Raw genomic sequence first — 12,229 nt, 5'->3', positions numbered from 1 at the left:
TTTTGCATGGCGGTGGCCGAACCAAAAATAATTTGCATTTGGCATCACCGGATTTTAGAACGTGGGACAGTTTTTAAACTAAAAATCGATTTACATTTATGTGTGCAATACCAGTCACAGCCCACTAGGCGGCGCTAGCATTGTAAGGACGGCTCAACGTATTATTGAGCCCGTTAAACGCCGCAGAAAAGACACTCGGGCTAATAACGCAGCTTTTGTCCGTTAAGAAACCAGAGTATTTATTTTCAGCATGAGGATTACAAGCACAAAAGTTTAAATAAGAGACGTGTTGCTTCTTAGTTCTGGATGGAAGGGCCACATCGAACGTGAATTTCTTTCAGTGAGGCCAGAGCAGCCGATTACCGATCCACTTCTCCAAAAACAATATCCTGAGTTCCTGCAGGAGAAACGGTCAGGTTAGTTCAGGGCAAGGACACCGGCGAGTGACACAGGCGGCTACAGATACCAGGGCACTTACCAATGATAGCAACGACGTCTGCGAGCATGTGACCCTGAGACATCTTATCCAAGCCAGCCTGAGAAGAGGGGGAGTAATGTCACAAATTGCCCGCCCTAGCATGAAACCAAACCCCTTACAACACCCGACACTAAACCATGTGAGGGTTAAAACGTTTTCTTACCAGGTGAGCAAAGCCAGGGGCCTTTATCTTACAGCGGTACGGACGGCTCGTTCCATCAGACACAAGATAGACGCCAAACTCGCCCTGTCAGGGAGAAAAATGGTTTCACTGTGATGTTGCAATTGCAGATGCTAAAGGTTACGAGATCTAGGGAACAGATCCGATCACTGTGCTACACAGAGAGAGAGAGAGAGCTGCGACGGCCTCGAGAGAGAGAGCCACACACACACACACACACACACACACACACACACACACAGAGAGAGCGCTATGAGGGCCTCCAGCCACACACACACACACACACAGAGAGAGCGCTATGAGGGCCTCCAGCCACACACACACACACAGAGAGCGCTATGAGGGCCTCCAGCCACACACACACACAGAGAGCGCTATGAGGGCCTCCAGCCACACACACACACAGAGAGCGCTATGAGGGCCTCCAGCCACACACACACAGAGAGCGCTATGAGGGCCTCCAGCCACACACACACAGAGAGCGCTATGAGGGCCTCCAGCCACACACACACAGAGAGCGCTATGAGGGCCTCCAGCCACACACACACAGAGAGCGCTATGAGGGCCTCCAGCCACACACACACAGAGAGCGCTATGAGGGCCTCCAGCCACACACACACAGAGAGCGCTATGAGGGCCTCCAGCCACACACACACAGAGAGCGCTATGAGGGCCTCCAGCCACACACACAGAGAGAGCGCTATGAGGGCCTCCAGCCACACACACAGAGAGCGCTATGAGGGCCTCCAGCCACACACACACAGAGAGAGCCATGAGGGCCTCCAGCCACACACACACACACAGAGAGCGCTATGAGGGCCTCCAGCCACACACACACACAGAGAGAGCGCTATGAGGGCCTCCAGCCACACACACACACACAGAGAGCGCTATGAGGGCCTCCAGCCACACACACACACAGAGAGAGCGCTATGAGGGCCTCCAGCCACACACACAGAGAGAGCGCTATGAGGGCCTCCAGCCACACACACAGAGAGAGCGCTATGAGGGCCTCCAGCCACACACAGAGAGCGCTATGAGGGCCTCCAGCCACACACACAGAGAGAGCGCTATGAGGGCCTCCAGCCACACACACACACAGAGAGCGCTATGAGGGCCTCCAGCCACACACACACAGAGAGCGCTATGAGGGCCTCCAGCCACACACACACAGAGAGCGCTATGAGGGCCTCCAGCCACACACACACAGAGAGAGCGCTATGAGGGCCTCCAGCCACACACACAGAGAGAGCGCTATGAGGGCCTCCAGCCACACACAGAGAGCGCTATGAGGGCCTCCAGCCACACACACAGAGAGAGCACTATGAGGGCCTCCAGCCACACACACACAGAGAGCGCTATGAGGGCCTCCAGCCACACACACACAGAGAGCGCTATGAGGGCCTCCAGCCACACACACACACACACACACACACACACACACACACACACACACAGAGCGCTATGAGGGCCTCCAGCCACACACAGAGAGAGCGCTATGAGGGCCTCCAGCCACACACACAGAGAGAGCGCTATGAGGGCCTCCAGCCACACACACACAGAGAGCGCTATGAGGGCCTCCAGCCACACACAGAGAGAGCGCTATGAGGGCCTCCAGCCACACACAGAGAGAGCGCTATGAGGGCCTCCAGCCACACACACACAGAGAGCGCTATGAGGGCCTCCAGCCACACACACACACACACAGAGAGAGCGCTATGAGGGCCTCCAGCCACACACACACAGAGAGAGAGCGCTATGAGGGCCTCCAGCCACACACACACAGAGAGAGAGCGCTATGAGGGCCTCCAGCCACACACACACAGAGAGAGCGCTATGAGGGCCTCCAGCCACACACACACACACAGAGAGCGCTATGAGGGCCTCCAGCCACACACACACACAGAGAGCGCTATGAGGGCCTCCAGCCACACACACACACAGAGAGCGCTATGAGGGCCTCCAGCCACACACACACACACAGAGAGCGCTATGAGGGCCTCCAGCCACACACACACAGAGCGCGCTATGAGGGCCTCCAGCCACACACACACACACAGAGAAAGCGCTATGAGGGCCTCCAGCCACACACACAGAGAGAGCGCTATGAGGGCCTCCAGCCACACACACAGAGAGAGCGCTATGAGGGCCTCCAGCCACACACACACAGAGAGCGCTATGAGGGCCTCCAGCCACACACACACACACACACACACACACACACACACACAGAGAGCGCTATGAGGGCCTCCAGCCACACACACACAGAGAGCGCTATGAGGGCCTCCAGCCACACACACACACAGAGAGAGCGCTATGAGGGCCTCCAGCCACACACACACACACAGAGAGCGCTATGAGGGCCTCCAGCCACACACACACACACACAGAGAGCGCTATGAGGGCCTCCAGCCACACACACACAGAGAGCGCTATGAGGGCCTCCAGCCACACACACACACACAGAGAGCGCTATGAGGGCCTCCAGCCACACACACAGAGAGAGCGCTATGAGGGCCTCCAGCCACACACACACACAGAGAGCGCTATGAGGGCCTCCAGCCACACACACACACACACACACACACACAGAGAGAGCGCTATGAGGGCCTCCAGCCACACACACAGAGAGAGCGCTATGAGGGCCTCCAGCCACACACACAGAGAGAGCGCTATGAGGGCCTCCAGCCACACACACACAGAGAGAGCGCTATGAGGGCCTCCAGCCACACACACAGAGAGAGCGCTATGAGGGCCTCCAGCCACACACACAGAGAGAGCGCTATGAGGGCCTCCAGCCACACACACAGAGAGAGCGCTATGAGGGCCTCCAGCCACACACACAGAGAGAGAGAGCGCTATGAGGGCCTCCAGCCACACACACAGAGAGAGAGAGCGCTATGAGGGCCTCCAGGCACACACACAGAGAGAGAGAGCGCTATGAGGGCCTCCAGGCACACACACAGAGAGAGCGCTATGAGGGCCTCCAGCCACACACACAGAGAGAGAGAGAGCGCTATGAGGGCCTCCAGCCACACACACAGAGAGAGTGCTATGAGGGCCTCCAGCCACACACACAGAGAGAGCGCTATGAGGGCCTCCAGCCACACACACAGAGAGAGCGCTATGAGGGCCTCCAGCCACACACACAGAGAGAGCGCTATGAGGGCCTCCAGCCACACACACAGAGAGAGCGCTATGAGGGCCTCCAGCCACACACACAGAGAGAGCGCTATGAGGGCCTCCAGCCACACACACAGAGAGAGCGCTATGAGGGCCTCCAGCCAAACACACAGAGAGAGCGCTATGAGGGCCTCCAGCCACACACACACACAGAGAGCGCTATGAGGGCCTCCAGCCACACACACACACACAGAGAGCGCTATGAGGGCCTCCAGCCACACACACACACAGAGAGCGCTATGAGGGCCTCCAGCCACACACAGAGAGAGAGAGAGCGCTATGAGGGCCTCCAGCCACACACACAGAGAGAGCGCTATGAGGGCCTCCAGCCACACAGAGAGAGAGAGAAAGAGCGCTATGAGGGCCTCCAGCCACACACACAGAGAGAGAGAGCGCTATGAGGGCCTCCAGCCACACACACAGAGAGAGAGAGAGCGCTATGAGGGCCTCCAGCCACACACACAGAGAGAGCGCTATGAGGGCCTCCAGCCAAACACACAGAGAGAGCGCTATGAGGGCCTCCAGCCACACACACAGAGAGAGCGCTATGAGGGCCTCCAGCCACAGATATCACAAAGTCATGTGAATAGAAGAAAGTAGATTAAACCACAATAACTGGACACTTCCTCTATCCTCTTACCTTGGGGGCTTCAATGGCGGTATAAGTGGCTCCCGGTGGCACTTGGTAGCCCTCTGTGTACAGTTTGAAGTGATGGATGAGGGACTCCATGGAGTGCTGTGGAGAGATGATCAGTACCAGTCAACAAGTGAGACAAGTCAGGGATTCTACATGTGATTGGGGCAAACTAACATTGGGCTAACATCCCGACTTGCATGCTGTACGATGCAAGTTTTATAGAGGAATCCTGAGACTAAGGCACCCACAATATATTTAAATACATAAAGTGTAAAATAATTTATGTCTAAACTACGGAAACAGGAACCTAAATTATTCTGTCTGAAAATAAACGGTCAATAAAACAGTCTAGCAGCCAAAATCTCCAGGGAAAAAGTCAGTTGGTAACCCAGAAAAACACGGAATCACCTCTTCCCATAACGTGGTATAGCTGGGGGCAGGAGTTCTAATCTACAGTGGGGACAAGAGGTTAAACACATACCTTCATCTCAGACCTCTTGGGTGGGGACACCTTGGCGTCGTCGACCTTGATCTCCCCCTCCGGCATCTTGTTGAGGGCCTGGAGTACGATCCGCAAGGACTGACGCATCTCCTCCACCCGGCACAGGTACCTGGCGGGAGAGGAAGACAGACGTCACATCGGCACGACGCATACGCTCTTCCGTCGTCGCATCCGCTTGGCTCACGTCCACTCACCTGTCGTAGCAATCTCCGTTCGAGCCGATGGGTACATCGAATTCCACCTGGTCGTACACGTCGTACGGCTGCGACTTCCTTAGATCCCACTGGATGCCGGAGCCTCGGAGCATCACCCCGCTGTGGACACACATCAGAGGAATGTAAACCAGACTCGCACATACTCACCGGACACAAACGTGAGACAATAAATAATGAATACAATATATATCCACTTATCTGCCAGCAAATGTGCAGTGGAACATGTGAACATCTTTGATTTATTTATCCACAACGGTGCTCCGCTAAATAACATTATACCAAGATAAACATCATGCGTCCAACAGTGTCTGCACAAGATCCGTCGCCGTGCGGTCTGGGTGCCAATGTTGTCTTGTGATGGGACAGTGTTGCAACAATGCCTTATATTCTCCAAATACAGATCACAAAAAGGAACAAACAAACAGGGAGATTTTAAACCAGTTGAATAAAAAAAAAAGTAATAATCCAGGATAGTCTTTCTCTTCTGCGCACATACGGGATGATTTTCTCAGCAGCCAATTAACCTACCAGTATGTTTTTGGAGTGTGGGAGGAAACCGGAGCACCCGGAGGAAACCCACGCAAACACGGAGAGAACATACAAACTCCACATAGATAAGGCCATGGTCAGGAATCGAACTCATGACCCCAGCGCTGTGAGGCAACAATGCAGACCATTGTGCTACCGTGCTTTTGGAGAATATTTGAAATTGAATCTTTGTAAGACAATATGTAGACCCAAAGAGTACGGAGGCCGTTCATGTGGAGACACTGATATACGCTTACCACAATGTGTTTAGAAAGGATCTTTGTTTATTATAACATGGTTTTTAAAGAAATCTACATTTTCTTCATAAGCCAGACCTACTTGTTACACACAATCTACAATGCAACGCAATGCAGACTCTACCTAAATCCGTAGTTCAAGGCATCCTCCGCTGATACCACCCCGATGCCCACGGTCCTGTTCTTCCAGATCCGATTGTTGGTCAGCATCTGTAGGACGTGTAACCAGAGCAGAGGATTAGGGCTTGCCCGCCATTTGTAAACCGCAACTCACGTATACAGACTTGTTTGTTTTTATGCCAGGGGTCTCATTCACGTCACTCTCCGGACAGCGGAGCTTACAGTCTATCGCAGAAAACACACACACACAAACGTCAACTTTATCCAGAGCGAGTCTCACCTCCTCCAGCTCATCGATCCGGATGGAGAAGTTCTTTATAAACTCGTAGATGTCGTCCATCAGGCCCAGTGGCATGTCCTAAGGGAAACAACACAACAGAGAATCAAGAGAATTCCAATTCATGATTCCGAATTCTAATTCGAAAATCGAGTGAACGGCGTTACCTGGTGCACCCCTCCTGGACGGACGTAGGCCGCGTGCATCCTGGCGCCGGATACTCTCTCGTAAAACTCGAACATCTGCATTTAACAATATTTTATTCTGTAAATCGGCTGTCGTGGCATCTCTTGTAGAGCATTTTGTCAAGCCCTGATGTAAGGTACGATGGACTTATATTTAATTTTATATTGGTTTACCCTTTTTAAAAAAATAAAATAAAAACAAAGACAATGTTTTTGTCAACATTTATAGGTTCAGTGCAACTTGGAACTATATCAAATGTCAGCCTAGGTTAGATCCAGGTTATACTTTCAGTCTGGGCTTCCTCTATTATGGAAACCCCCTGATGACATCATCGTGACAAGATTTCCTATAGTCAACGTACACAGGGTTGACCTTTAAACGATGCACACAGTGGACTGGAAGCTGGCGGCTTGATGATGTCACAGGCTGGTCCTCAGACACACACTGAGCATGCTCCTGCCAGTACATGGGAAGGTCCCTCTCTCATTAACACTCGTGAATATTCATAGCACCCCCAGACGTCATACAGACATGTAACACTGTACAGCTGTAACATATAGGTTTAGCGATGTACTCTCTGTGTAACGTGTTGTGTGCACACCATACCTTCTCTCGCTCCTCAAACAGCCAGAAGAAGGGCGTCATGGCTCCGATATCGAGCGCGTGGCAGGCCACCGCCATGATGTGGTTCAGGAGACGCGTAATTTCTCCAAACAGCACTGTAACACAGCAAGGACATGCTTATTGGTTCGGGTGCTTCTATACATTGCGTCTGTGCCAAGCTATTTTTTGGATTACTGGCAGATACTGAAAAAAGGGGAAGAGAAATTAAAATAAAATGCTGTGGTTGCATATTGCCACATCTTTGTGATGTCTTCGGAGCTTCAAAAATAGAACATAAAAAAAAGAAGGATCGGAAAAATATTTGTGTGTTGGAACCTTAAAAGGAGACGCTGTGGTTCTAGAACAGTCAGGGAACGTGGGATTCCGGAATTCTACCATCAGCAGGAAGAGCGATGACATATATATCAGAATATATCACAGCAGGGTTCCCCCCGTGTCCTCTGGGTTCAGTATACGACTCGGGAAAGACGTTAGAAACTCCTATTTGATGGGAGCTGGTGGTCCGCGTACCCCGTAAAACTGACCGCTGACCCCTTACCTCTGATCCACTGAGCTCTAAGTGGGGGTCGGATGTTCAGCAGCTTTTCTACAGCCAGAGAATAGGCCTGCTCGTTGCACATCATGGAGACGTAGTCTAGGCGGTCAAAGTAGGGCAAGGCCTGGAAGAGAAGACAAACGCGTCATGGAAACTGCAAACTTCTGCAGCTGCCGCTAGCTGGGGAAATAACGGGACGTTTTCAGGCACAAACCTCGGAGATTTCTATCGGTGAACATTCACCATTCTGCAAAATGTTTTTTTAATCTCATTTCCCCACCCCTAAAATGGCCTCAGACCTCAAGCACATTCCATACAGATGGCATCTCAATAACGGGAGTAAATTTGGGGGGTACATGTGGAATTGTGATTGTTTCACAGGGAAATTGGGGCATTTGGCAATTTTTTTTTATATATATTTTTTTTTAATGATGAACTTTATATTTTGTTGCATTTGTTTCTTAATTACATTTTTTTTTTTTTTAAATGCTACCCTTGTGTTTGTGTAATGTTAATATTAAAAGGTATAAACGCAGACACAGATTCCTGTTGCAAGAGCTCAGCATTCGATACAGTTCCCATTGTTTCCCTTCTCCCCAAGACCTCCGTCTGTACAGCGGATTAGCCAAGGCCGATTTGGCCACAAATCAGCGTATGTATAGTCAATAATTAAATAACGATAAAAGAAAACAGATTGAACAAATAAATAGGAGATCATGCCGTGGTCGCTTCCTCCTACCGATGGATAGAACCCACTGAGGAAGCCACAGTGATGGCGAAATGCGTTGGTGGAAAAAAAATAAAAATAAAAGAGGAAGCTACCACTGCAAGACTTTGCACGTCTATTTATAGGTCATCGTTGGGATTTTCGGTGTCTATTTATTCATCTTATATTACTGTAAGAGTTTAACCCACTGAAGTCATTATACTCATTGTATTCAATCTTTCACGCTATTAGATATTTAATATATAGAATCACTCTTATTGCTTCCCTTCTCTTTATCCAATTACAATCCGTACTTCTTATTTTATTAACGTGCAAGTTATTTCCTTTCCAACGTGGTAAGATCGTTAACGTCCTCTCACACGGGATAGCTGGTTACCTGCAGGTAGGTCTTGTACTCGATCAGCTTCTCCGTGCCGCGGTGAAGGAGTCCAATGTGGGGATCGCACTTTTTCACAGACTCTCCGCTGAGCTCCATGACCAAACGCAGGACGCCGTGAGCTGCTGGGTGCTGGGGCCCGAAATTAATGGTCAGGTTGGATACATCCCTGTGAGCAGGCGGGTCCTTGTCTGTTTAGGGTACGGAGAAGTAAACAGGTGATTGTGTGTATAGCAACAGACGATGCAACGATTAAATGTTACTTGCCTAACACAGGGGAGGTGGCGTTACTCATAAACAACACCAAGATAGATTAGGCACCTGGTCCACATTGCACCCACCCATGTGTGCTAGGGAAACTAAGTTCAGTAATTAATACATCACTATTTCTTATAGTTTTGGACTTTCTCCTAATGCGGTCAATGTCAGAATTGGAGGAAACAAATCTGGAACCAGTAAAATATAGATTTATAATCCTGACTTATGTTGTGGGTGAAATACACAGAAGAAATGTTATGTAGCTAAATGTAAGGTAAAGTTCCTAGGTCATGTTTATAACTATACTAAGCAGATATGAAGCAGGGTGGGAGTAGCCTCATTAATAAAAGGAATGGAAGGGTTAAGAACAGTCTGTTCATCTTGGAAAAAAAGTCACCTACCCCCCCTATAAGACTAAATCGGCAACTATCACACTATTATTATTTATATTACACAGTAAGTTAGCCATGGGTCTGGGCAGTCCCATGGGCTGAAGACCCAGTGACGTATGGGAGGAAGCTGGAAGGCTTTCTGCATTTTGATGATGTCACAAAGATTTTCAGGAGCAGAGTGAGCATGCGCGTTGCCAGCACATGGGATGTTCCCACGTCCGGCAGACTAATCCGTCCTGACATTCTAAATGATAGAGGTCCGACAAGCAGCTCCCTCTATGGGTAGATGTGTAAAGTGCAGGATACATCTTCGGAAAAAACAAATACTAGTATAAATAGATGCCAATAACCAGCTGTTACTGACCGTGCCAGGGAGCGGGCACCCACTTGGCAGTGGTGGCGTTGGGATACATCACGGCCCCTTTGTACTGCTCCATGAACTCCACGTCGGGCTGCCATTGCTTTTCCCTGAGTTGAGAAAGGGGAGAAAATGTCTGAGGTTACTAAGAAGACCCCAGCAATTTCTATAAAATTACAACTATGCGGGTTTACCCACTATACACATTTAGGCAGGGTAGATTACAGAATACGGCAGACCTATCATATAATCAGCATCCTGTCTTCCTACAGTAACACGTGGGAAGTACACACAACATTTACATGGACTGGAGAAGCGGAGAGCGGACTGTATACAATGTTTTTATTATCATGACAGAAGCTTACAACATAAAAACCATAATGGCAATAACTGCAACAGGAAAAAAAAACGAAAGCGTTAGTATAGGGGAGAACCTGTCCTGAAGAGCTTACAATCTTAACTGGTGACAGGAGATGTAAAGAGGCAAGGTGACAAGTGCTGCACTTCTGGAATATAAACGCAGCAGTTTAAATCGGGGACATCTTTATAAGTGATGCAGTCATGGGAGGAGACTGCAGAAGCTCTGCCAGCTTAAGAAACGGGATTTCATCTTGGAGATGAAGTGTTACCTGGGCCCGAGGGACAAAGCAGCCCCTAATCTAGATGTACAAAATTCAAGAGGCAGCCAGGATAGGATAATTCTGAGTTTATCCTATACAGAAAACAATCAAGTGTACGGGCTGGAAAATGTGATGGACTGTGGTATAATGACAGCTATGTACAGGACATACAGATAGCAGTCAGGTGTATGGGATGGGGACTGTGACCGGTATCTTGTAAAACACTTGGGACACATAAATATATACACATACAGACATATATAGAGAATAGATATATGTACATATATATGATATATGTGCAAGGCTGTGACATAAGACCAGTAGGGTATCATGTATAATAATACAGATATATATATATATATATATATATATATATATATACACACATATATTGCAATATGTGGAACATTCCCTGTTTTTCATATAGAACAGTACTTGGTACAGCATTAATTATGTGTTTGGAGAGTGCAGAGTATCCCTGTTTTCTATATATATATATATATATATATATATATATATATATATATATATATATATATATCATACTTGCCGACATTTTATAATTTACGTCCGGGAGATGCAAGGGGGAGGTGGGCGTGTAGGGGGCGCGGCTTCGAAATTCGCGTCATTTTAGCCCCGCCCCCGTGACGTGATGACGCAAATCGCGTCATTTTACAGCGGGGGCAGGGCCAAACGCCGCGATTCCCGGTGAATCGCGGCGTTTGAACCGAATTCTGCCCACTTCACTAGGAAGTGGGCAGATCAGGGAGATTGCCATACTCTCCCGGGAGTCCGGGAGACTCTCGCGAAATGCGGGAGTCTCCCGGACATTCCGGGAGAGTTGGCAAGTATGATATATATATTGTGAGAGGGGTTAGATATAGATGTATAAATATGTGCCAGGCTGTGCCATAAGACCTGTTTGGGGTGTGTGTATAAAATATATATATACATATAGTGAGAGGGGTTAGATATAGATACATATATATGTGACATAAGACCTGCAGGGTGAGATGTGACATCTGTCAGTACTCTTGTTATTGAGGTGCCCCCCCAGCACAGCCCCCTCCTCCTCCTCTATACCCCCTACACCCCCCTCCCAGTCTCAGGGAGCCCCCAGCCCCTCTCTCCCCACACACAGGTCCTGTAATACCTGACTGGCTGGGCCGCCCTCAGCCACCCGCCGGCCAGAGCCTCTGAAGGTGCCCGCAGCCTGCCCAGCACTCTGAGCGCCGCCATCTTTCCAAACCAACTGCCTGCCGGGAACTTCCGGTCTCTGGCATCGGCTTCAACGTCGCAGAGAGTAACGAGCCGGGGGACTCCCAGTGAGGGGGGCTGAGCGGGCGCCGTGACGTACTTCCGCCCGGCTCTGTCAGCCTGAAGCCACGGCAGACATCTTTGTTTTGGTCAAGGTGCTTAGATAAGATAATGTGAAATATTTTTGGGGGGTGGGATTTTGTGTTTCTCTTTTAAGGGATGAAATGCTATAAATTCATAATTCACATACCACAGATTTATTTTATTTTTTATAACAGTCACAAGTTTGCACATTTGTATAGATATAATTTCCTTCTGCACCTCTCCCTTTATCAGCTTTTCAATTCAAAATAGGTCAGGAGCCCCCAACAATAGCTGGAAATAGGGCCTAAATTCTAATTACAGACACAAGATTTGTCCATAATGTCTAATGGTTTTAAGTAGCAGCCACCCGCACAGTCCTTGTAATCCACACTTAATCCTATTCTACTACGTGAAATGGACATAACTAAATATTT

The 12,229-nt window shown here is 49.2% G+C and overlaps 1 protein-coding gene across 1 annotated transcript; it reads right to left on the bottom strand.

The window, feature by feature from the left end:
- Nucleotides 1–213: 213 nt before the first annotated feature.
- NDUFS2 (NADH:ubiquinone oxidoreductase core subunit S2) lies at nucleotides 214–11,733 on the bottom strand. Its single transcript, XM_075192614.1, has 14 exons — nucleotides 11,608–11,733; nucleotides 9,841–9,944; nucleotides 8,827–9,017; nucleotides 7,727–7,847; nucleotides 7,171–7,283; nucleotides 6,546–6,620; nucleotides 6,382–6,459; nucleotides 6,106–6,191; nucleotides 5,176–5,295; nucleotides 4,961–5,090; nucleotides 4,483–4,578; nucleotides 642–725; nucleotides 479–536; nucleotides 214–397 (listed from the first exon to the last, which is right to left on the bottom strand). Exons 1-14 carry the CDS (start codon nucleotides 11,691–11,693, stop codon nucleotides 360–362), a joined length of 1,380 nt encoding a protein of 459 aa, XP_075048715.1. The 5' UTR covers nucleotides 11,694–11,733; the 3' UTR covers nucleotides 214–359.
- Nucleotides 11,734–12,229: the final 496 nt, after the last annotated feature.

This window comes from Mixophyes fleayi, chromosome 12 (genome assembly GCF_038048845.1).
Source record: "Mixophyes fleayi isolate aMixFle1 chromosome 12, aMixFle1.hap1, whole genome shotgun sequence".
Taxonomy (NCBI): Eukaryota; Metazoa; Chordata; class Amphibia; order Anura; family Limnodynastidae; genus Mixophyes; species Mixophyes fleayi.
This window is presented reverse-complemented; position numbering and strand designations above follow the sequence as displayed.

Coding starts and splice junctions, on each gene's coding strand:
- NDUFS2 (XM_075192614.1), bottom strand. CDS start 11,693: ATGGCGGCGCTCAGAGTGCTGGGCAGGCTGCGGGCACCTTCAGAGGCT. Junction 7,848..8,826: donor AGTACAAGACCTACCTGCAG/GTAACCAGCTAT, acceptor CTTCTCTTCCAG/GCCTTGCCCTACTTTGACCG. Junction 398..478: donor AGACGTCGTTGCTATCATTG/GTAAGTGCCCTG, acceptor TTTCTCCTGCAG/GAACTCAGGATATTGTTTTT.